The 26923-nt window shown below is 37.9% G+C and overlaps 1 protein-coding gene across 1 annotated transcript in view; it reads left to right on the top strand.

The window, feature by feature from the left end:
- LOC111576189 (CUB and sushi domain-containing protein 1-like) overlaps window positions 1-26923 on the top strand; it is a 427486-nt gene that overhangs the window by 389054 nt on the left and 11509 nt on the right. The window contains exons 60-71 of the mRNA XM_023281752.3: window positions 3044-3229; window positions 7967-8143; window positions 8711-8896; window positions 17748-17921; window positions 18256-18322; window positions 18940-19046; window positions 21980-22053; window positions 23088-23199; window positions 23304-23483; window positions 23929-23991; window positions 24825-24986; window positions 25934-26046. Coding sequence (XP_023137520.2) covers window positions 3044-3229; window positions 7967-8143; window positions 8711-8896; window positions 17748-17921; window positions 18256-18322; window positions 18940-19046; window positions 21980-22053; window positions 23088-23199; window positions 23304-23483; window positions 23929-23991; window positions 24825-24986; window positions 25934-26046 — 1601 coding nt within the window. The remainder of the gene's footprint in view (window positions 1-3043; window positions 3230-7966; window positions 8144-8710; window positions 8897-17747; window positions 17922-18255; window positions 18323-18939; window positions 19047-21979; window positions 22054-23087; window positions 23200-23303; window positions 23484-23928; window positions 23992-24824; window positions 24987-25933; window positions 26047-26923) is intronic.

Below are 26923 nucleotides of genomic sequence, written 5' to 3'. Positions count from 1 at the left end.
TGTGGACTGAGGACTACAGGTAAATAAAAATTTTAAACAGAGTTTTTGCCTGTTTTTTTTTTTTAGGATAAAACTGGTACCCAAGTCAAAAATTTGGATCATCCTATCTGGCATTATATAAGTGAGCTGTTCCACACAGGCTCTCTTTTGCTTTAGCGTAACCTACGCTGAAATGTCACCTGTAGCATAAAGTGTGCTATATGAAAGTAACAGGTACTAACTGGAACTGACAGGAACAAATTATTGACAGAAATGGTCCTTGTGGGTTTCAGAAATACTCTTCAGCTGGATTAGCTTTTGATTTTAGATCAATGGGGATGTCATGTGTTAACGTGTTGATAATGACAGTGGTAGACTGCCAGCTAGACCTCTACATACTATGATTGAAAGATATTCTTTCTTTTTCTACTGATATTATTATTCTAGTTCATATAACAGCACTGAGGTCTAAATCTAGCTATGCTGGATTGTGCTCCAGGACTAGATAATCACAACTCCAGACATAAATGACATACCAGAACAGACATTATAATTTAAGATCAGTTAATCAATTTAATAAGGGGCGTACTGCAGCAAGCTGTTTATACCTTTGATCATAATTACCTACCGTCTCGCTTACCAAAACCCAAACAATTCTATGCTTCCCTTCCTTGCACATATCCTCCTCATGACTCCAGAAAAATAGGATATAGGGAGAAAACTTTTCCCATTCCATTAACCCATTCTCTTTAGAAACTAATAATCTGAACTGGTTACATGTACATGTGTGAAAGAAACATGTCCAAAGAATCACACTTTGCATCTTCACCACAACGGGCAAGACCTAAGACCTATCTAAAGACATCAGAGACAAGTTTGTAGATCTTCAAAGGGCTGGGAAGGGCTAAAAGACCATTGGTAAGCAACTTGGTGAGAAGGGGACAACTGTCAGTGCAATCATTCACAAATGGGAAAAAAGAAAAAAAACAACGTTCAGTTTCCCTGAGCCTGAAGCGCTACACAAGATTTCACCTCGTGCAGTATCACTGGTTATCGGAAACATCAGGGATAGTCCCAGAACTACATGGGAGGAACTTGTTCATGAGCTCCAGGCAGCTGGGACTACAGACACTGAGAAAACCATTGGCAACACACTGCGTCATAATGGTTTGAAATCCTGCAGCGCCTGCAAGGTCTCCTGCTCAAGAAATTGCATGTACAGGCCACTTTGAAGTTTGCCAGTGAACATTTGAACGATATTCAGAAGGCTTAGGAGAATGTGATTTGGTCAGATGAGACCCAAATTGAGCTGTTTGACCTCAGTTGGACTCGTGTTTGGAGACAGAAGAGTACTGACGATGACCCCCAAGAACACCATTCCTACAGCCAAGCATGGAGGTGGAAGCATTATGTTTTGAAACTCTTTCTCTGCCTAGGGTACAGGACAACTACACAGTGTGGAACAATGAATAAGGCCATGTACAGAGAAATGTTTAGCAAGAACTTCCTTCCCTCAGCCAGGGTACTTAAAGTGGGTAGTGGGTGGGTCTTGCAGCAAAATAATGACCCAAAGCATATGGCCAAATCAACAAAGGAGTAGCTCAAGAACAAGTACATTCAGGTCATGGAGTAGCCTTGTCAGTCTCCAGACCTTAATCCCATAGAAAATCTATGGAAGGAGCTGCAGTTTCACATTTTTAAGCAACGGCCTGGGCATCTAAAGCATCTGGAGAGAATCTGCAAAGAGCAGTGGTCTAAAATACCTCCTGAGATGTGCGCAAAGCTGGTGACCAACTACAAGAAGTTTGACGTCTGTGCTTGCTGAAAAGGGTTACTCTACCAAATACTAAGTAATGTTTTGCAGGGGAATCAAATGCTTATTTCCCTTCATCAATTGGAAATTGATTTATAACTGTTAGACAACGTGTTTTTCTAGATTCTTTGGTTGATATTCTGTCTCTCACAGTTAAAATAAACCTACAATTAAATTATAGATTGATTGATTTTTGTTTGTGCTCAAAATCCTGAAATATGCACGCAGTCAATTATTTATTCTACTGTATTATTATTATTATTATTATTATTATTATTATTATTATTATTATTATTATTATTATTATTATTATTATTATTATTATTATTATATTTTAGTGCCTTACTATTCTACTATATATACTATACTATATGTACTTGCACTGTTCAGTATGCAACCTGGCTTGAGCTGCATGTGAAAGAAATAATATGTGGAATAGGGAGGTGGAAGTCCTGGTTTACTACTCAGGTTGTAAGTGGTGCTCTACAGTGGTCTTATGCAGATCCCACAACACTACAGCTGATCATTTCCAAACTCAGCGTCAACTGTCTCAACAGCTGAAATGCAATAAGCTTACTCTGCTTGCCTCAAAATATAACACTCAGCAGGGCAGAATCCATCCTGCAGCTGAAGACCTCATTGGGATGCAAGACGGTGCATTTGGAGCTGTACCCCTGTTAAACTCACAAATCCCTACCGATGGAATTTAAGCTGCTAAAATTGTGACACGCTCAGTGCTTTTAATGCTAGAACAATTTGGTGTAGCCTAAATGCAAAGTTGTACAGTTGTACAAAGTTTGCGTGTCTTGGAGTGTGTGTGTGTGTCTGTGTGTGTGTGTGTGTGTATGTGTGTGTCACTGTGTGTGAGTAGGAAAACTGTGTCCTTGCAGTTTCTGCAGCATAAATGAATTTTAGTTGATGTTGTTGACCTCTGAAATGAATCTATGCATATATTTTTAACATAGTGGTTCCATCGGAAAGCATCCTTTTTACCATGTATTTTCATGTTTAACTCCATAAAATCACAAAAATCTTTTTGGAGACTAATGGATATCAAATTAAGGTAACTGCTGATTCACATTAGCTGTGTCAAGTATATTTGGATGTTCCGTGCAAATTGGTGTGATTTTGTGTGCCTCTATGTTTGTGTCTCCAGGGCTGCTTGGGGGTCATTGGTTGTTTCAGTGGTGTGCATGTGTCGGCTGGTGGTGCATTCAGTACATTAACTTTATGTCTCCTTTCTCGCTATAGGTGGAAGTGCTGGAATCTGTGGAGACCCAGGGATGCCTCCCCACGGTGCCCGTTTGGGAGGAGAAGAATTTAAAACCAAGAGCCTTCTGCGTTTTAGCTGCGAGGCAGGATATAATCTGATTGGTTCAGCTGAGAGGACCTGCCTTCACAACGGCACCTGGAGCGGCATGCAGCCTGTCTGTCAAGGTGGGAAACGTGACAATGACCACATACATGACATATGTTATTATGTGAAAATCTGACTCCTGAAAGGTCATTAGAATGTCATCAAAAACTACACTACAGCTCACACTTGAAACAGCATAAACATTTAAATTCTGTCATTGCACTTGGGTTTTTATTATTGAATATCAGAGCAGTGATTTTCCTTCAAGCCAGAGTGGATATTTATGGACTGTTGTGCACTATATTCTACTTATAGGAACCCTTTATTGACCCTGTTGTACTGTAAAAGGCTGCTGCTTGCTATATACTAGGAACTTGGATATGATAACATATGCTGAACTGTCTGTTTTCAGAGCATCGTGCATTTTGATAGCGAGTCATCCCTGTCTCATTTGAGGTTACCTCTGGTTCTCAACCCAGATTCTATAAAACATTGCTGTAAAAATAAATATTGCCATAAAATGAGCCAGTTCAGATTTTGTATAAACCCACGGAGCATTTGTGGCATATGGACTTAATTATTCAGCATTTTATGTGGAAAATAAATCAGCTCAGCCCCCAAAGTTGAACAGCTTAATCTTCTTTTGAGAATAGAGTAGCATCAGGCTACTTGGCATGCGAGTGACAGTAAGCAACTAATCCATTATCAAACATAGCTTAAAAACATTATACAGATTGTACACTGCACATTATATATGGCTGTCCTTGTAGTGGCTAATCGGGATGCAACTAAATAAATATATATTTTGTGTATGGTAAGCTTGTGCATTGCTGATACATAAGTGCACTGGAATGGCTGTCAGATTCACAAAATTAAGTAGAAGTAAGCGTATACATGTAGGTAGATGTATTACATGTTTAAATTAAGTTAAACAGTCAAAAATTCCCACAGCTGCAACGCAAAAATGAACACAATTTTTAATTGTAGCAGAAACAGAAACTCTTAAGTTCACAAAATGGAAGAGGTTTGTGGAATTAGCAGTTCGTAGAGAGGTTTCAAGTTTCCCGTGGGTGTGTGTGTGTGTGTGTGTGTGTGTGTGTGTGTGTGTGTGTGTGTGTGTGTGTGTGTGTGTGTGTGTGTGTGTGTGTGTGTGTGTGTGTGCATGTTTATATTTGTGTGCCCCAGATAGAAAGGATTGAAGTGTGTCACTCTGAACTGACTGAGCTGGATCATCTACAGCGCTGCACTAATAAAGTGCATCCTATACAACAGCAGTTTTCAAAGACATTCTTCAAACCCATGGGAATTTAGGGGAAAATTAAAGTGGGTCCCTGTAGTGCTGTAGAGACACTGGAATCCTAAGCTGCTGCCTGCATCACGTTCCCCTCTCCCACCTACGACATTCAAGCCGAATAAAACAATGCTGACATGAACTCCACTGCACTCTGGTGTAGATTTTTAGATTTAGTTAGATGGATGAGCTGTTCAAGCAGTTATTTGAGTGGATAGGTGGAAGAAGGGTGACTCATATGATGTCAGTGCACACTTTTGGGTTATTATGTGCTTGTGACACAAAACAACAGCAGCATGCTAAATTTAGAATGACAGACACAGGCCAAACTAAATAAAGAAACTAAGTAATAGATCGCGTTCACAAAAATATATGTATTTGACTACAAACTTGCATCTTTTGTTTGACACATTTCACATCAAAATGTTATATATTTTTGCTCAGTCATCAATAGTAACTTTATTTATATGTCACTTTTAAGAACAAGAGCCAAATAAGTGCTTTGAGCAAAACAGGATATCCAAAAGGCAAAACAAGAACAATAAGTAAAACCAAAATGAGGATGGCAAAACCAAGGAGAAATTATGATAAAGTTAATACAATAAGGCAACAGACATAAAAATAGAAAAGACATATGTCAATTTTAATTAACACTAATAAAATAAAATAAAAATAAGAAGCAATAAAAAGGTTAACAAGCAATAAAAAGACAACATCACAATGTAAATGTATAAAAATGGGTTTTAGGAAGGGATTTAAAAGAAGACACTGATTCAGCGAGCATAATCTCCTCAGGCAGACCATTCTAAAGCTGAGGGGCCCTGATGGCAAAACCATGGTCACCCTTGGATTGAAGCCTCGACTTTGCAGCAGCCAGAAGGGCCCCACTTGACGATCTAAGGCTGCAAGTTGGCTCATATGAGGTCAACATCTCTTTATAGCTCAGGGCCAGACCCACCTACGTTCTCTAAAAGTGATCAGTAAAAACTCTAAAATCAATTCCAAAGTGAACAGGGAGCCAATGGAAAGAAGCCAGGATCAGGGTGATAGAATGTCGTCTGCTAAAACTCTGCTGAGAAGCCGAGCTGCTGAATTCTGAACTACTTGGAAGCGAGAGAGAGACTTTTGGTTGAAGTTAGAAAATGTAATGCCAATCCTAAGAACATTACCACTTAGAAAGTTAATGGAATGTAATTTTTCTTCATTTCAGAAATAAGAATATACAGACTTTATCTCCTTGTGGGGGAAAAAAAAACCCTCTCTGGAAACTAGAGCTGCAAGCCACAAAACCCTAAACTGTAATAATATCAATCATCTGTGGATAATGTGTCTGAGACTGAATTACAGACAAGCTCTCAACTTTACTTCTTCTACTTGCGGGCTGGGTTTGTCTACATGTAATGAAAAACTAATTTCAAACTCTAGCCCAAGCACAAAACATACACATACTTTAAAGATGTGTGTTTGTGTGTGCCAGTGTCTATGTTTGTGTAATGCTAATTATTTATGTCTGTCTACAGTTGTTTTTCATTAGGCTAATAGTGGTTAAAAGCTGTTTCAGAAAGGGTGAGACATTTATCACTGAGACACAAACACAAAGAAATCCATACGGACATCCAGACAAATTCAAATTGTTCCTCAACAACATACTGCATTCACTCATGGACACGAATAGTAAATTGCCTTAGGTGCACACACGGACAGCTTTCCAGGATGTGCTCCACCTACACACTGTCACACACACATGGACAAAGCTTTTAAGGGTTCTAACTAATGGAGACCATCAATAGGTGTGTGATTGGTAAAGGCTGTCAGCTGTCATGATCCTATTAGTGAAATGTACTGTGGTTGATGGCTGCAGGTTCGCTTAATGTCCTGTGCCAGCAAATCAAAGATCAGTGGATCACTAGTTTACACGAGAGTCTGACTCCTTTTCCTATCTACATTCATGTGTCCTCCCCTGACAGTTTTGTTTCATAATCTACCAGATCAGTGGTGGCTCAAAAACAAAGCTTCTTACTTATCCAAAGGACTATTCTAAAGACATATTAGAAGGTGACTTGCTTCACAAAAACAAAAGGGAAACCCTAAGATTCACCAAGTGAACAAGAGCTTTAGTATATAGGCTTTAGTAGAAAGACTGTTGAAGCAGTTGTGAAAATAAGCACCAGAGCGCTTTAACCGCCTGAACCCCAAAACCCACTGGCAGGTTTGAAAGGTGTTTTTTCTTTTAAAAACCTGCCAAAATGACACCATTTATCAAAGCCCAAAACTGTAGAAACAGAAAAAATCATCAGATATTTACCTGTGATATGCTGTTCGGTTGGGAAAAATAATCAAATCTAAGCTTAAAACCAGGGTATTTGATAAGAAATGCTTTATTCAATATGTCTAGTTTAAAAAAAATGGCAAAAATAAAACAATTCCAGAATTTAGATTCTGTAAAAAACAAAAAATTCTGTGTGTCACAGCACAACCATGAAGCTATTAGTGACTCAACTGGGACCAAGAGTCATATGACAAATATTCAGGGACATTTTAGCTGAGCTGCTACTTGTGTATTACACAGAGCAAATAGGACAGACAATATGGAAGAAATGAAAACTGTAAATAGTAAAATGTCTATAGTATGTATAGCCACCATTTTGCTTGCCAGCATGGGAACAGCTGTGAGCACTTAAAGAAATTCAACTTTCATTTTTTTTCTCTTTTTATGATTTTTGTCAATATAAATGTGCCATATTGTACGGAAGACATGCATGAGTTCTCTCTACTAGCCATGTTTGTGCTGCTTTCATAGAGGGGCAGGACTTTGTACAGCAATGAAAATGAGCCCTCAGTGGGTAAAATGTGACAGCAAAAAAAAAAAAAAAAAACAGCCAGAAACTGCTTGGACTTCAGACACTTAGTTCATATTGCAATGTCAAGCATACAATCAATCTTGAATGTTAAATATGTATACTCTGTGCTCTCACTGTTGAAACTTTATTCCCCACAAGATAACTAAGGAAGGACATTGTCCACAAGTACTGACTGTTAATTTGCTTTGCAACCCACCTGCATGTCCAATGCCTTTTCTTGCTGTTATTTATTTTTTTCTGCAGTTGCTGGACTGTGCAAAATCGTTTGGCAGGCAGCCTGTCTCATTTTCTAACAATAGGCAGAACCAGACAACAACTGACCCTTTAAGGCTGCATTTTAAGGCTTCATACTTTGCTCAGCAGTGGTTAGAGTTCACACTGTAGATGTATCACTAGCTTCCAGTCAGCCTCAAGCACACAGCTGTAATACTGTACATCTGCCATTCAATGTTGGGAATCAGTCCAACAACCTTTAGTCATTAATCAGCCTCGCTACCCCAAGGACAAATTTTATGTTATTTCCAGCTGACTTCAGTGATAATCTCATTATTATAGCCCACAGCTGATCAGCCCTGGGTGACAGGAAGGCTGTATTGCTCATACTGATAGTATCGCCATGGTTAATCAACACTGATTGTTTGTTTGGGGGTTTTTTTACATCTCAGCTGTATCCTGTGGTAACCCTGGCACACCAGCACACGGCAGAATTGTCTTCAGTGATGGCATCACTTTCGGCAGCTCAGTGGCTTATGCATGCTGGGAAGGCTTCAAAACATCAGGCCTGACCACCAGGCACTGCACAACAAATGGGACGTGGACAGGACAGCCTCCAGATTGTACTGGTAGGACGGGTTTAGCATTATTAATGTTTTCATTACTAACAGCACATGGTGTAGCCATTATTATGATAAGTTAGCACAAGTTAATCCAGGCTCATATAAACACTAGAAATACCAATGAAAATCCTCTCAGTGATGGTACCTGCATAGTAGTGTTTTAAGGATTCAAGAGTAATATAAATTTTGCATGGACTGGGCAGCCAACTGCAGTGCAGGTTCAGCACTGCACTAGGTTAAGTTTGTTGTGTCTGAGATTTCAACTTGTATACTTTAAGAGAAGCAGACAGACGTTTGGGGAAAAGGAGAAAAGGGAGGTGGGAGGTAGATGAAATGAAGCAGGGATGTGCTTCGGGGAAGTTAAGGAAGGCAGTCCGTGAGAAAGTTGAGTAGGAGGCAAAGAAAAGTAAAAACTGTGTTTTTCAGACTGTGTTAGAAAGCACAGTAAGCTGTACTATAGTAAAAAGATTTATAAGATTGATGTGTGAAAAAAAAATCTTGGTGTGCTCATGCACTATACTACATTCCTACTGTATTTGTCTCATCCCATCGTATTTATATTACCTGTTTTAGTGATCAGTTGTGGAGACCCTGGGCCTGCAGCCAATGGAATCTATCTGGGCAAAGAGTTTAACTTCAACCACACAGTGACCTACCGCTGTAACCCTGGTCACCTGATGGAGCCTCCTGGTCCTGGACGCAGCCTTTTGCGCTGCACTAAAGATGGGACCTGGAACCAGACCAAACCCAGCTGTAGAGGTATGAGGAGCTAATACTCTAAATAACTGTCTTCATATTATTGGACAAAAAAAAGTTAAGGGAAAGTAAACTCTGCAAATAAGGATCCACAGGGATGAGATTTGCTCGGTCTTGTAATTTAATTTTCAGTTCCACCAATAATAATTCTGATGAGTCTAAGACTAGAGTTTATATATGACAGTTTAAAAAGATAATATATAATAAGATATTTGTTATTTTTCTCACGAGTACATAAATGTGTTATGTTGGCTAAGCAGCCATTAAATTTGTTAATGAAAAAGTTTTGACCAAAATACGTTTAATTTCATATTTTCTAAATAAATGAAAATGAGGACCTTTCCTCAACAAAGTAATTCAAATTATAGAACTAATTGCAAAGAAACCAAAAAACAAAACATAATCACACATAGAAAAAATAAAAATTATGTTTATTTGTCTATTTTAAATATTTATTTTATATTTTCTAAGAATGTGTTTAGAGGATGGTGTGAGGAAGCTTACAGTATGTTATGAATTAATTACAATTTTGAGAGTTGATAATGACACAAGTGAATAATGTTTCCTTACACACAGATTTATCCTTAATTATTGCTGCTTTTGCCATTGTGTACGAGATACAAGGAAAGCTTTTTCAAAGTGTTACTGGGCTGAATCAAAATAACAAGTATATATATATGTATATATATATATATATATATATATATATATATATATATATATATATATATATATATGCTGTATATACATAAGTTGTTTTTGTAGTCGTCAATGTCATAATAACCATGTAGAACACTGACAGGAGGTGGAAAATATGTCAAATCTGTAACAGAACAAAGTCGCAACAAGGAATAAGGCTGAGGGTAGTTATTATAATACAGCTATATACTTGTAGCAGAAAAGCCACACATAAGCAAGTGACTAAGTTAGAAAAATAGTATTTCGATGTGAGGTGGCAGACTAAAATATTAGATAGTGACTTCAACAGTACATTAGAAAGGGAAGATTAACATTGCTCCTTACAATAACAGGGTGTTAAATCAGGGTTTATTTCCTGACATTCTTCTGTTTTTCCACAAACACAAAGGGGGAAATAAAAAAGAATGCATTAAACTAAAATGAGTTGGAGTTTTACAGCAGCCCATATTTAGAGTTTAGACTATGATGCTGAACAACAGTAAAAGGGAATGTTTCCTGAGATCCTCCCTGCCGTTTCTTCCCACAAACAGAAAATCTCCTGCTGGCTCCTGCAGTTGCAGAGGCTTTGAACTGAGATGAAAAAACTGAGAAAGCAGGCAGAGAGGCTACTGAGAAGGAACCAGAGCGAGATGCAGAGAGGGAAAACAGAGAAGTAAAAGATACTGTAGGTGATAGAGAATGAGACTGGGGCAGGATATTGAAAAGTGAAAATTATAGGTGCAAAGGAAGAATGTGAAAGATGGTGAGCGATACATGTTCAAAGAGGCTGCAAGTTCTCCATCTTTTTCGGTTTCACCCGCAATTGTCTCCTATCTTTTCCTTTTTGCCCTCCTTTGCTGCTCACTTTTCTCTGCCTCTTCAGGTTCTGTGTCAACTGTTCACACGTTTTTGTTCAGCTCCTGTGTTTTCTTCCCCTCCATCTTCATTTCATCCTGTTTTGGGACAGCAGCTTTTTCACATGCAGACACAGAAACATATTAAAACAGTTGTACCCTGTGAAACTGTAGCTTGATACGCAAAATGAATCGGGTGAGACTTACAAGGAGAGAATCATGAGGAGTAGTAGCAAGATGTAATGAAAATGTGGTGTTAAAGGAGGACACAGGAAAAGGAACAGTAGAAGGGATGAAGAACTAAAGTGGAGGAAAACCAAGAGAGATACAAAAACACTCATTGACACCCAATGCTAAGTTTAAGAAAGAAGGATAATGGGTGCGGGGAAAAGAGAGAGTAAAGCAAGTGAATGAAAAAGGAAAAAGCGAGAATGTGATGAGCCATCAGTGGGGCTACAGGGGAAAAAAGCAAAAGAGAAGCAAGTGAGAGAGGAAGCGAGTGATGGGAGAAACAAAGAGAGGCAAATCAATACCTGCCCCCAAACCTGTAAACACACAGTGAGAAAAGGGATTAAGCCCATAAAATGTGTTGGCTGGGTGAATTGCACCAAGAGAGATATGCCTAAAAGACAAAAGGAAGGGAGCAAGAGGCAGTAATGGTGTGAGAGGGAGACCAAGAGAGCAGGCGAAGAGGATAAAAGTGGACTGGAGCTGGGACAGAAGGACAAGGAAGAGAGGTGCAGGGAGAAAACAAAGAAGGGATAGACCACAAGAAAAAATGTATGCAGACAGAAAATAGGCAGGGGACTGGAGTATAAGCAAAAACAGAGTGTGGAGACGTGAGAGGAAAGAAGAGAAGGTGTGGAAAGGGTAAGTAGTTAGTGATCCCAAAGATGGGGGGAAGACAAAAGGTGTGTAAGCAAGCAGGGATGAGTTCCTCTACTTCCTCTGGGTTGTGAAGCCACCCCACAACAAGGGGAAGACACAAAGAGAAACTAAAAGAGTTCAGAAACCTTCAATTACAGGCACAAGTGTTCTTTGGGCATCAGAGACCAGCAGAAATATTGGTCTGGAATATTAACCGCTGAAGTCAATACGAGTGTGTTCTTCTATTTTTAGACAGCTGGAGTTTGTTCCCTAACAACAAAGATGTTTTTTAGGGAGAAGAAAACAGTCATTTACTGATTAATTTGGATCCCCGTTAGCTGCTGGCTAGCCACCAGTTATCGTTCCTGGAGTCACATAGCAATGAAATGATGAAACGCATACTTTAAGAAACTGGCTCTGGTTTGTGTGCAGGTGTGTAGATTTTCATAATGGGACCAGCGACACGCACGACAACACATTGTAGAATGGAGAAAAATGATATGGGAAGTCGGGGAGGATGGCTTTGGGGAGATTCGAGGCTTCTTCAGGACACTGGTGACATACAAAGTCGGAATTAGTCAACTGATTAGCTTTCGGCGAGAGGCTGTTGTTGCCTAGAAACCACCATGTTACAAACGAGAGATATTTCTTCTGTAGTTCAAAACAATTTTTTGTTAATTGCATCCAAAGGAGTGACCTTAATGCAACGAAGAAATGGAACACAGACGGAGAGATACAAACGGCAAATCATTTAAAAAAAAAAATAAGAATTACATATGTTTACAGTTGCACAGATGAATTTGTCTATATGTTTTTCTGTTCATTTCATGTGATTATATGCTTTATGTGCAATATGTGTTCATTGGTGTGTCTTCTGTATAACAGGATGCATGTGTTGTTTTTGTGTTCCTGTTTATTTGTGTATCTGTGCCTCTCTGCCGCTCTCTCTGTATGCTTGTGTGCACTGTATATCATCATAGCAGAGTGAATGGAGCATGAAACCATCTGTCTCCTGGTTAGATGAGAATTACACTGACTTTATTAGATGTTTGAAGCCATGCAGATGGTTATCATTATCTTAGGGAGTGAGGCACATGCACACACACAGAGATGTTTATCAGGGTGTTATGAAGTTACATGCACAAACATCCATGGACGTAAAACACACATGCATGTAAGAACACACACAGCGTGTTCCTTAAAATCTTGTAGGACGCTTTAACCTCATCATGCGTAAACAGTGTGCTGTCTGATGATCGCAGATTAAATTCTCCGTATGTAACAGATGCTTTTTGAATGAATACTAATGTGTTTGATGCGTTGGACAATTTCATATCAACATCGGTAATGTACAAGAGCAGTTACAAAATCAATCCGTCAACATAGCTGTGGGTTTATGCATTGATTAAAATTACTTAAATAGAAATTGCACGTATTGACTTTCAAGTCCACTGTGGAATGAAAAATTAAGGGAGCACTTAGTTATCATCTGCAGAACTGTTAAAAAATTGTCTTAAAATATAATCCAAGTTAGACATTTTAATTTCACTCATAACAAATAAATCATTTAATTGTGTTTTTTTAATCCATATTGAGTGTGTAATTTTAACATCCACAGTACAGTTTGTGAGCTGTGGGACTAGTGACTTCAGCAAAAGCTAACTGGAGTCAGGAATCAACAAATCTGAAGTTCAGTCAGGCCTGACTCACATTTAAGTGTTGTGAAAATGCTTGAAGATAGGCATGCCTGATGTTTGGTTGAACTTGTCTGAGCTTTCCACTGCCAACGACCCAAGCAAATCAAGGCAAAGCTTTGGACCCACAGTTTAGTTTGACCACATGTGACATCCCACCAGTGAAAATGAATGAGTAACAGGCAGCAGAAGCCTTAAGCATGAGTCGTGCCTCCATAAACACTATTAGCAGTGTGGGTTAGAGCAACTTTGACTTGTAAAAAACACTCCAAAATTTTTGAGGTTGCTGCATAAAAGAAGCATTTGTTGATGTGAACCGTGAATCACTATAAACATCCCCCAGAAGACTTTTGATCGATTGAAACTTGCAATAAAATTGTTGATTTGCAGAGAGCTGGAAAAGGTTAAAAAGTATTCTCAGTGTGCTTACTCATCAGTCCACAGTTAGACAAACTGTCTTCAAATGGAGAGGATTTACTAGTGCAGCTACTCATCTTAGCTAAGATGTCTCTATTACAAAATAACTTCACACTCATACAAGTTGCATTTTGGAGTGGTTCTGTTATATAGAACACAGACTTTAATTCAAATCAACATCATATGACTGGGATCAGCTGGTCCTATGTTAAATAATGGTTCAAAATGCCTGCTACTGTATGATCTGCTGCTACCTTAACCTCTTATTGGAGATTATTGATACCGAAGGAGAATCTAATAGTTATAAAAGGGTTCAAATACTTTTTCCACCAGCCCTGTGAATGTTTAATGTATGTGTTCAAAAAAGACACAGAATATATCAATAGTCTGCTATTAGCTGAAGCGTATTGTGTTTGTCTATACGTACCAGTTGAAGATCACAGTTCCAAAAGCTTTACAAACATTATTCTTCACTATAAACACATATTTTTTTCTTAAAATCCCAGTTTAGGCAGGATTTTGAAAAGAGGGGTGGAAAAGCTGTGTTGTGTATAATACTGCCAACATTTGATTAGCAGAAAAACAAAATCCTAATTATCTCTCAATCAGCAGAGTGGAAACAGAAATGCCTTGACAGGCAATGCGATCCCCCAACTGTCATTCAGAAGCTCTCAGTCCATATGGTGACCACGCTTTCTCCTTTGGTTAAGTCACTTAAATATAGTGACCGAGGTCATGTGCTGCTCCAGGGCAGTAAATATCCATATGGTAATGGTGGTCATAGCCATCTGCAGCTTTTAAGTTTTTTGTGCTCACTTCATGTGAAACCTCCCATCTGTGGTCCTCTGGTCATATTGACCTCATGCAGCCCTTCCCTTTGCTCTCAGCTTGTGTTCGCTGTTAGTTATGTTGAAGTCAAGACACTTTAAAATTCTCAAAGCTGGAAATAAACATATTAATTATGAACAGACCAAGTGCCCTGACACCACAACATTAGTCACAGATAATGAATTACATTATATTCTGCATTAACTATCTCACAACTAACTCATCTAGCTTACTGTGAATTTTAGCATTCACTCAGTGTTTTTATGGTGAACTAAGGCTAAACTTATTAGTATGATAATGCCGGTTGATGTTAATGACAAAATAACACTGTTGATAACTTTATTGGCAGAGGCTGCAAACAGTAACAATGCCTTTTGCTGTGTTTGTCTGGAAGCTGATACATTAATATAAATTCTTACACAAATTTTCACCAGACTGCATAATATGTAATATATACAGTGCTTAACAAATTTATTAGACCACCTATCATAAAAACAAGAAAACACGAAAATTTAAGAAATCTGTCAAGAACTTGTTTCAAACTAAAAATTGCATTGTTATTTATTAGGCAAACAACAAACTGGAACAACTAAATAGTCCTTTTTCACATATTAACCAAAAATCTTACGATCTCCTTTGGCCTTGAGAACAGCTTACTTCTTGCTGGCATTGTTTTTATGTACTGTTTAACAGTCTCTTTCGTTACTGAGTTCCATATAGTTTCTAGCTGTTCCCAGAGACTTGCTTTGGATGAAACTTTTGTGCGATCTATTTTTGAATTCAATAAATCCCAGATCTGTTCAATAGGATTCAAGTCTGGACTTTGACTTGGCCAGTCCATCAGTTCTAGTTCTCCAGATTCCTTTTTCTTGGTCCAGTTGCCTCTGCACAGCTTTGAAGTATGCTTGGGGTCACTGTCTTCTTGGACTATGAACCCACCACCAGTCGGGTTCAATCCAGAAAAGATTCCATGATGCACCAAGATGTTGTGGTAGACCTTCTTGTTCATGATACCATTGATTTTAACTAATTTACCCATGCCATTCTACAAATGGAACCCCATACCATAATGGAATCTCCACCATGTTTCACTGTGGGTGCAATGCATCTAGCATCAAAACATTCTCCAGCTTTTCTGCAGACATAAACACAACGATGCTGACCGAAGAGTTCACACTTGAACTTGTCCATTCAGAGTACCTTCTTCCAGTCATCTACAGTCCAGTGTTTGTGCACCCTGGCAAATTTTGGACATTTTTGCAGGCCTCAATAATGGCTTCTTAGCAGCTATTCTTCCCTTTACGCTTTGTTCCTTCAGTCGTCTGCTTATGGTCATTCTGGAGGCCTTCTCAGATTCTGATCTAGAAACATTAATCTCTACCTGAAGATCAGCAGTGGTCTTCCTTCTATCTCTAGTACTTAAAATCTTGAGGTGAATGACATCTTCTCAGTTAGCTTTCGTTTTCAGTGTCTTCCTTGATGCATTTTGTAAGTACCCGTCTCTGCAATCGAGTCCGAGACATACTTGACCACACTGTGAGAACACTTTATGTCTTGCCCTATTTGTCTCAAAGACCATCCAGCATCATGAAGCGCTTTAGTTCGGACTCTGTCTTTCTCAGTTCCCTACGCTTCACCATTTTGAACAGGAGTGACAAATTTCAAACTGAATTCACATTTTTATACCCAATTTTAGCCAGCACACTGGAATTCGCTGAGAAGTCAGAAATTAATCAAGAATAACGCACAACCACTAAAACTTTTTTTTTTCCTGTTCAGGAATGCAAGCAAATAACTGTAGTTTGGCATCTTAATCAGAAAATGATAAGGGGCTTTACTGTTTTTTTTTTCTGCTTTTTTGTACAACATTAAATTTGAAAATTCATGGATAATGACAATAATTATATTTTAGCATTACAGATATCATTTTGATTAAAGCACTTGCACATACTGGTGGATTAACCGTTACAGAAACAGGAAAAAAAGTTGGTAATCAGCAATTCTGTTAATTTAGGGCAGCGATGGCACGCTTTACACTGGATGGTGGTCTAATAAATTTATTAAACACTATATATATTAGAATATTTTATAGAATATTTAGCTTGTTACATAATAATACAAATTTGAGAAAAATCAAACCATGTTTGGTAGTGTAACTGACATAGCAAGGCTCCACTGTACTGGAACTGGCCACTCACACAGCTACAGTTATGACATACTACTTTAACACATCCTAAAACACATATGCAAACACATTCAGACTTTTCACCATGATTGTTGCAACTAACACGAATAGTTCTAACAATCAAGACTAATAATTAAGTCTGCTGATCACAAACAGCAGATGTCAATGTATACAATGCAATCCATGCTCACTTCTGGTAAAGACGACAAGTTAAAAGCCAAAACAACACAACCGCTCTGCTTCCACATTTCTGAAAGGCATAACATCAATGCTATTGTGAATCCCTCATAGGAAGCACTTTTTCACTATTAATCATAGATTAGAGATGCAGCACAGGGGGTCGCTCAGTGTTTTCCTGTATTTTGCCTGCTGCGTGCAGAGGTAGACACCAGCACTGACATGACCCTGAATACAAAAGTAACCTGCTTTGGCAAATGTTGCAATTGAATTTATTTAGAGTCTACAAAGTCTTTGTCTAATTCGTGCTTTTCTTTAGAGAGGCATTGCTTCGTTTCTGGTTCATATGTTCCACATCTTTGTGCTTCATATCCACCGGGGACATGTCTTACCTGCTGCTTTGTCTCTCAGACACTGACAGTCTAAGTGCTCATCATGGAATTTTGTGCAGATGTATTTGTCTCTGCTGAAGACAAAAATGCAACTGTTGCATGCAACAAAGACCCAGTGTTGTATTCAAACCTGATTGTAACAGCATTAGCCATCACTGGCATTTTAATTGTTAAAGAATGTTTTCTATTTCAAAGAAAGGGTGTTCATTCATGCATTTGCTGCAGCCCACATTAGCATACAGTATATTCTATTTACTGCGCAAATGGTGTACAGTCAGGTCCATAAATATTTGGACATTGACACAATTTTCAGGATTTCTGCTCTGCTCAGTAGAGGACAGGCAGAGCATCACCAGGGACCAAACCCAGTGTCTGGTGATGTCTGTGGGTTCCAGACTTTAGGCTGTCATTGAAGGAAGGATTTGCAACCAAATTTTAAAAGTGACAATTTGTCCAATTACCTTTGGTCCCTTAAAAAGGTGGAGGGCTACATATAAAATGTGTTGTAATTCCTACACCGTTTACCCGATTTGAATGTAAATGCACCCTCAAATTAAAGCTGAAAGTTTTCCCTTAAAGCGAATCTTGATTGTTTCATTTCAGATCCACTATGGTGATGTACATAGCCGAAATACTGAAAATGGCGTCAGTGTCCGAATATTTATGGACCTGACTGTATATACAACTGAAAACTTTTAACCTCTATATATGTATGAACAATAGATGATCTTTTACATTTGTAAATGTGTGCGTGTGTTTCAGTGATCCAGTGTGGACCTCCCCCTCAAGTCCACTATGGGAAAGTGGAAGGGATGGACCATTCATGGGGATCGAGTGTTACCTACAGTTGTTTCCACGGTTATCAGTTGTCCACTCCTGCTGTGTTAACCTGTGAGGGGAATGGGACTTGGACAGGAGACATACCACAGTGTCTGCGTAAGTCAACACCTCTCTACGTGCACTGTAGACTGCAGCACACTAAAGTTTAACGGATGTTCAAGTGCTAGAGCAGGTTGTATATCAGTCGCAGGGTTTGTGCTTCAGTCTTTTTCAGTGTCTTTCTAAAGGCGCTTTGGCAAGACACTGAACCCCAAGTTGTGTATATATAGGGGTGTGTGTGTGTGTGTGTGTGTGTGTGTGTGTGTGTGTGTGTGTGTGTGTGTGTGTGTGTGTGTGCAGACGGTTTAACATTTCATCTTCAAAGACATTTTTTTCATTTTAACACTTTAAACCAGCAGCAGCATTAAATGTGATTCTTGTGTCTTTCAAGCTGTCCTGTGTGGTGACCCCGGGTCTCCTGGAGGAGGATTCAGAGAGGGAAACATCTTTTCATATCGGTCAGTGGTTACATAGATTAGTGACAGATAAACGTTATGTGTATACTGTATGTACATATGTATCAGCTCAGGCAGGTTTTGTCATAAATATATAGGTTTTCAAAAGAACGTGCTATCTTAAAATAGTATATTTCCAGTCAGTACTGTCAGTGACTCCCTATCTTCTGACACTGATCTGTCGCTCACACAGCACTGTTATTTTACCTCTGGTAAGTTAAAATCAATGCTTAGAAATACTGTACTGTGAACTACTGCGCTGTTGTTTGTTCCGGGAGACGAAATGTTGTGTCGATAAAGTTCATCTAAAAATATGTCAGACGTGTTTTGGCCCTATGTCTCGATGTCAGTTTGAAACACTGCAAGCACAAAATAGATTCTGGTTTTGTGAGCTAAAACACGGAAAAGGGCAGGCTAAAGGTGAAGCGGTGACATGAAGAGCTTAGACCCTCAACCAAAAGGGGCTGCAGGATGAATAGACTAAGAAAAAGACCAAAAAAAAAAAAAAACCCATACCTACTAATCAAGTGGAATCACAGAACCAGTGTTTTATTATTGCTAATGACTTGAATTGCCCTTTTATACTGTGTGTATAATTAAATATTTGTTCTTCCGCACAGGTCGGAGGTCAGGTTCTACTGCCATGCCCCCTACTTGCTGGTAGGTTCTGCCTCTAGGGTCTGTCAAGCGGATGGGATTTGGAGTGGCCAACAACCAGCCTGTATAGGTAAGTAGAAGGAAAAAAAATGCCACATAATTGTGCAAAAGTCAGTGTGTGTCAGTTTTAAAAATGTAAGCAGAATACTACCATGACGGTATGTACACAAAACGTATAGAGGAATACAGAGATGTACTGACTTCAGCTTCAGACTTTCAGTGTACTGTATATCTACTTGAATAGTATAGTGATTATAACAACTAATTATAACAGCTCTAGTCCACCATTTTCACAGACTTACTAGCAGTTTCTACTGACAGTGTTACATGTCTAGAAGGAGGTTCCCACCAGTAATCCTCCATATAACACCTTCAAATTGATCAAATACTCACTGTATGTTTAAAAAAGAGTTGGGTTTGTGCATTTATGACACCTGGAACTGTGAAAAAAAGTCTGGACAACAAAATTTGATAAATTTTTAGTCACTGTGTAACTCAGATCAGATGAATCCATACAAACTATAAAGCTATGTAATTTACAGAAGACGATTAGCATTACACAAGAAGAGTGGATCATTATGAAGATGCAGTGCATAACAAATAACTTGTAGGTTTTAGAAAATACTCTGCCTTGACTGATGTGAAAGGACTGGCTATAAATTTGGTTTATTTTATATAATAAAGTGTGTTTATGCTTGTTTTTAAGGAATGTGAGATATTTACTCACTGCTCCAAACACACTTTTACATCACTCACAGGAAAACCTGCATAAATGTGAGAAACTATGACAAGCATAAACAAAACGTTCATATAAACCTGTCAAACATACTTATCATGGTGATTCCATAATTTTGGAGGACCAGACATTTTGTTTACTGCTGAATGAAACTGATCGTCAACAAGTTATGTAAAAAATTGTGTGAAATCGGATTATTGGTAAACAAGATTGTGGAGATTGCTCATATACACATTTTAGCATTAGTATTCCTGCACAGCGGCAGTGAAGATGTTATCAAATCAGTGGATGAAGGGTGTAGTTTTGATGTCAGCATTTGGTTTCTATAAAGATTATATCTTGTAAAGCACCCTATTATGAATTTGAGGTTTTTGTGGTAACTGTTCTGACACCATGGAGCTTATTTTGGAACAAGTTGTGAAATCACAAGGAGGAAGCGGAATTAGAGTGTTATAGCTGAAGTGTAAAGCAGCCTTGTAGCAACACCACAGAACTTCTGTCATGTCTCTCTGCTAAAAATAAGTGTATTTTCTGTCATACAGTACATGACTATATAATAGAGTACCTAGAGTATAGCCTGACCAGTATTTCAGTACTTCATTTACAGGTCTCTCTTGAGAATGAGACCCCATGTCTCAATGAGTTTACCTGTTTAAATAAAGGTTAAACAAAAAATTTAAAAAATATATATATTTCACTTTTTATGATGTAATTTATGTGACATCAGGTCGTTTTTTAGGTTATACTTATTGTCAGTACTGAAAACACTGGGGAAGATTATAAATTACTCAAGTACTCCACTGTATTGATTTTTTGCTTTAGCTAATACTTTAGTTTATATATGTGTGTGTATATATAAATATATACACATATTTGTACAACCTAATATCCTCACTACATTTCAAAGGGAAATAGTTTTCTTTCTTACTACATTTTTACTACATTGATCTGTTTTACTATATTTACCAACAAACGTTTACCTCACAGAATCTACTGTTTAAGACGGGGATGTCCAGATCTGATTTCAGCGATCAGGATCAAAAATGATCAAAGCATTTTTTTAACTGATGAGGATCAACTTTTTTGAGCACAAACCTCAGCCTCCTCCTTTGTTTACATCTGCTGTCACAGAGGTGTCATAAAGGGAGAAATCAGTTTGTTGCAGGAACACAAAAAAGCCATCTTCAGTGAGGAAATATTCTCATTTAAAAAGCGAAAGCAACAACCACTTGCAATATCTGAAATCCTAGCATTCTGCAAGGTGGTAGTAACAGTGTTGCATTCAATACAACCTACTTGATACGGCACCTGAAATGTAAACACTTACTAGAACACAGCGAGTTCATTCAGGTAACTCAAAAAAAGACTGCAGTGAACCAGCACGCTGGAGGATGCTTTTATACAAAGAGAGAAATTTCTTGAAGACAGTAACAAACCCTTAAAGATTACAGAGAAGGTGATTGATTCAATTCATTGCACTGAATAAGCAACCCATCACTGTGGTACAGAATACACTTTTAGGTCATGTTTTGAAGTTTTGTATGCAATAATAAGCCAATAAGTGCCATAATTCGCCTCAGTTTGAATGTGATTGAAATTTTAATGTTGCCTTTTATGCAGCACACCAGTACGATCTTTTAACAGATGTCACTGTTATTGGCAGTCACATCTATTACACATGTATAAACTACTAGCTGTTGAAAACAAGCTTTACTGCAATGCCTTAATAAGAAAAAAAACTGTTGTTTTCACTTTTTGTAGCAAAATGGAATTGTGATTGTCTTTAGTGCTGCTATAATGCAACACTAAATTGAATTGTGATTAAAAAAAAGCCATTCATAAGAGAATATTTTAATTTATTTACTTGGTTATTTTGTTTTAAAAAATACTTGAACTAAATGCAATTGAGATAGCATCATTTACTTAATTATTTTGTAAAACATAAATAACATTAAGGGAACAGCTTGAATGCAGGCAAGTTTTTCTTTCACACATTGCAGAGCTTTTTAGCTGCCAGACATATACAATGGATTTATTTTAATTACGTTAATGTACTTGAAGTGTACATTATGCAACTGTATTTTCAAGAAAATGGTTTAGAACTCAGGTCAAAAAACAAATATGTGTGTGTAAGATGCAATGCATTGTAGCTGAACTCTGTCCAATAAATCTGAGTATGTACAAAATATCAGAATTAGAGAATGATTATCAAAATGTGAAAGCATATGACACTCAATGTGTGCATCTGTGTGTGTCTGTGTGTATAGATCCAGCCTTTAACAACTGCCGGGATCCAGGAACTCCAGCCTATGGAATTCCAGTCATGGCCCAAGGCTTTCAGGTAAGAAATATTGATTGATTATAAAATCTCTGTACATTACATCCAATTACATTAAATACATAATTGGAATTAGTCGCAAAACACAGTTGTAACTGCAGCTGAGAAAATACGTGTTCAGAAATTTTCAGGAAAGAGGTATTACTGATGAAGTGTGGGTTTAAAATAAAAGATTTTGGCAGCTTCGGTTAGCCTGCTCCTTTTGATACAGTGATTAGATTAAAATTCAGCTCAAGCAGCACAGTAAGCAAGTACTCTTCATCAAGTTTAAACCTTTGATTCTGAACTTGATGAGAAGCCATTAAAAGGATGTAACTAGTATATGAGATATCTTAGAAGACTTTTTTAAAAAATGCCAGCAGTTTTCTGCCACTTTCACATAATACAAGTATGTGCCAAGATGATTGGAAATGAAGTGTAGCAGTAATACAAGAACAGTTTGTGAATGCATAAACCCCCATCTGAGATTAAAAAAAAAAGAAATCAAGAGTCAAATGCTGGTTAAAAATTAAGACCTTGACAAAAGTGACTCCTACATTTCTAAGTGTAGACTCGTCTCAGGCGCCAGGCTGTCTGGAGGAGAGATAAAAATGTGTTGATGGAATATATTGGCTGTCCAGTCCTTAATGGAATGTAAGCAAACATGCAAATCCTTCAATTTATGAAGGCATAATTGGATATCATCCACGTATCCCCTGACATCTCCACAAAGGGAGAAGGGATTACACCATGAGAAATAGAAAAAAAAAAAACAGGCACAGCCCAGCACGAGATGCAGGGGTGACAATGTTAGTTCAAATGTTTAATAAACTGAATGATTATTACATCCACTAAATGAGACCAAATTTATGAAATTATTTTTTTAAAGTCTTTGCAGTAGATTAGGAGGGTAATAAAAAAGTTATTTTCTTTTGACAATAGTATTTCCCTCAAGTTAAATGCCAGTTAGCTCGTGTTGATGAGTGTGTCCGAGCTTAAGCAGCTATTGGGCTGCCAATGAATTAAAAGATTTTTTATTTTGGTTTCATAATATGTAGGTTGGCAGTAAGATTTCCTTCAAGTGCCGTAAAAACTACCACATCCTCGGCTCGACAACAAGAACATGCCTTGAAAATCTAACCTGGAGCGGAACTCAACCTGAGTGCATAGGTGAGGAATAACTTTTATGGAGAGGAAGTTTTAGCTTTTCTAATCTAAAGCATGAATGTCATAAAAAACACTTTGTACTTTTTTTTCTCCTCCCCATCACTCAGCTCATTCATGCAGACAGCCAGAGACCCCCAGTAATGTAGATGTGCGATCTATGGACCTGCCTACCTTGGGATATACTCTGATTTACACCTGTCAAGATGGTTTCTATCTGGCTGGAGGATCAGAGCACAGAACCTGCAAAAGTGATGGGAGATGGTCAGGAAAACCACCACTCTGTAAAGGTATTCAGATCCTATCTTGTAAATGCACAGCTTTTATAAAGCCTGAATTCTAAACTGCATGTCATAATCGCATGTGGTTTAAGATGAATAAAGATTATCACCCTGATATTATTTCTGTGCTCTTGTAAATCAGCCTCAGGTGTTTGAATGTTGGCGTGGTATTTTTTATCACATACTCATGACAAGATTCATAACTAGAAAGGAAACACGTTGCCAGGCAATTTTCTGTCTTGTGATTTGGTTGCTTTTGACTGTGAAAGTAGCAAATGTCAACGGAAAGGGCAATTAGATTATAATTTTTACCTTTAATAAGTAGGTTTCTTGTTTTCTCGGTGCTGCCGCATGATGAAATAATATATGCTCTTAACTCTATCCATACCAAATGTCTGTGAAGTCTTTAATATCAAGCAAGATAAACGAAACTTCATGCTGTTTTATGTTTCAGTTGGAGTGAAAGTCAATCCCAAAGGCAGAGGAGAGTCAGACGTCCAGAAGAACAAGATTCGTGGTATGCATAATAAACAACAACACATGTATACACTGGAGAACATTTGCCACAGATGTACATTAAATATGGTTATTGCCCTTCCTTCGCAGTTTGTTTGCATTTGAATTGAGTTCATCACATTGTATTTTTAATAAACAAGACTGTCACAATGTATTTTCCAGAGAGGAATGGATATTGAGGTAGAAGGTTGCGGAGTTGATCGTATGGGTCACTGTCTGGATAAGCAGGGTTTTGTTTTTTTTTCTAATTTTGTAGGATGACAGTGAATTGTTTTGTGCAGGTAGGGTCAAATGAAATAAAAGAATATAAAAAAAAATCAGTGAAAACGTTCACGTGAAATTCCATGTAGTACCTTGAATGTTTGAAGAAGGATTTTGTGATCACTATATGCAGTTAGAGGGAGCCAGCAAAGAGAAATAAACACCAGAGAGAAAGACCAGTGTTGTGCGATTTTTGCAAGAACACAGCAGCTGCTCAGTTTTAAATAAGTCATATTTCTAAGTGTGGGATTCAGACAGGCAGAGACTGACCTGCTTAATAATGAAGGAACCAGAGATAGATGTATGTTTCGTCTGTTTCTTGGCAACCACAGGAAGGTAATCCTAATCCTGACCCTTTGGTTGCCATCATCCGTGTTCATGACCTTTAAAGTGTAGTTAGGCAAAGATTCAAATGTTTATTGACAGCAGTGCTTCACAAAAAGACATTGTGACATTGAGACAGTGGTGATATTGGTAGCAGCAGCAGTTTTTTAGGCTTCTGATTTTTTTTCTTTCTTTTTTTTTTTCTTAAACTCCACACTCGTTATTTTTGTTTCAATGTCTTCATTGCAGTGCCAGTGGATGTCTTTTCTCCAAACTCTGAGTGGAGCGGTTTCTACGAGTATCTCGGGAAAAGACAGGCCACCACATTTACAGTTACTGGCTTCAATGCTACCAGTGGAAGAGTTAATGTAACATTACTAGAGACCAGCGGCGTGTCAATCCGGTTGTCAGGTAAAAAGCAAAGAAAGAACTCAAAATCATCAGACTGTAATTGATTTGTCTTTTTGTTTTTCATCCCAAAAGGACATATTATTGTGTTTTTGAACTATGGACACACTTTCTTGAGTCGCTTCATGTTCTCAGTTTTAGGAAATCCTGTCAAAAGTGTTAGAAGTAATAAAAATAAAATGCATGTGAAATGTGAAACTACTTTCCCCAGTCACCCTGAGCAAGACCAGCAAATGCAGAAAACTTCATATGGTACTGACATACTGGCCTGCCTAACATGACAGCAGTGTTACACTGCTTTTGTTGTTAGTGACGTAGGAGCAATTACTCTCTAGAAGTCGAACCGTTGCAAGTTTTAAATGCAGTGTAAATAACACAAGTGGAAGCACTTCTGTAGGTGCAAATACCCAGAAGGTTAATAAAGACCCTGCTTTTATTCACACTTGTTAGCAAGGCATCTCTGGTATCTGTGTTGAAACAGCTGCAGTCCTTTATATTGCACATCATTTTTTAATAAACATTGACAGTTTTTGAGGCAGAAAAAGAGTGATAGAGCATACAGAGGAGAAAAACTGGCGATTGACACGTAAGACAATTTAACAACCAGTGGCACTAGTGGACTTTGATGCAAGAAGGTCAAATTATTACAGTATACGGAGAACATACCCTCCAAGTGCAGTGTTTCAGTGCATATGATGTATTATTTTTAGTCATATGTACTGTAGGTACATGGAGTATATTGCATGGAAATCACCAGCAGGTGACAAAAACTCAAATTTGACTTTTAAAATGTTAAATTGTTTCATAAATTTGTGATATTCCTTGTATGTAGTTATTGTGTCGGAAGTATAGTTATCAAAGTGAAGGCATGAAGGGTGAAGATGAACAAAAATGAGAATTCAATCAATTATATCAGTGTTCTGTTTCTGTCTCCATCTCTGTCTATCAAGGCACCTATAAGTCTGAGGAAAATCAGCTGCTGTTGAAGGTCTACCAGGTGAAGGGGCCAACAGAGCATTATTACAGCAAGTTTAAAAATGACAACTGGGCTATGGATGGATATGTAAGTAAAACCTCTTGTTTTCCGTGTATCCTGAAGTTTTTGCATACCTTTTTAAAGTATTAAAATCAATATAAGTACATCATCTGAAGTATTTTGGGGCAGCACGATTGTATTAACTGGATATGAAGGAATCATTAGAGTCAGTTAATGATAATGAATTATTGCCCCGCCCTACTCTGCTCCATCTATACCACATTATTCATCTCACACCTACATGCCTGGACAGGGTCTTGTGAAAGAGGTGTATTGAAGTTCTAGAAGAATCATCAGTCACGTTATGCAAAGCAAATTTTGAAATACACAGAAGTCTAATAATTTCAAATAGAGGCATAATGTGGTTTACAACAATGTATATTTTCATAACAATGGTGTAAGAAATACATTTGTATATAAAATCATCACCATCAGTGGAAGTTGGAAAAAGTAATCTGAACTCAGAAATCCCATTACATAAACTCCATCTGCATTTGTTCCTATGCATGCAATATAAACTAAAAGCAGAGCTGTCAGTCTTGTTATTTTCAATAGAAGGTTATTCTATTTGTCTGACCGCAACATTTACTTTCTTTTGCGCTTATTCACTGTAGACTATAATGCAACAGAAAAAGAAGACATTGAAGAGTTAACTAAGTTTGGTTTTGTAAAGAAAGCAGATGTAGCTCTTATATGTAGCATCTTACAACCATCTGCCGTCTCAGTGATCTTTCCTGCCCAGTGGACACAGTAGGACAGAAATTCCAGCAGTTACACCACTGTGAAAAAGTTTGAGCCACTAAAAGTAAACTAAGGATGCTCTCAGAGACACTACTTTATACAATGTACAATATACAGGGGGAAAAAATCCATATTTGATGTAACCACCCTTTGCCTTTAAACC

This window comes from Amphiprion ocellaris, chromosome 1, assembly GCF_022539595.1.
Source record: "Amphiprion ocellaris isolate individual 3 ecotype Okinawa chromosome 1, ASM2253959v1, whole genome shotgun sequence".
Classification (NCBI taxonomy): domain Eukaryota; kingdom Metazoa; phylum Chordata; class Actinopteri; family Pomacentridae; genus Amphiprion; species Amphiprion ocellaris.
This window is presented reverse-complemented; position numbering and strand designations above follow the sequence as displayed.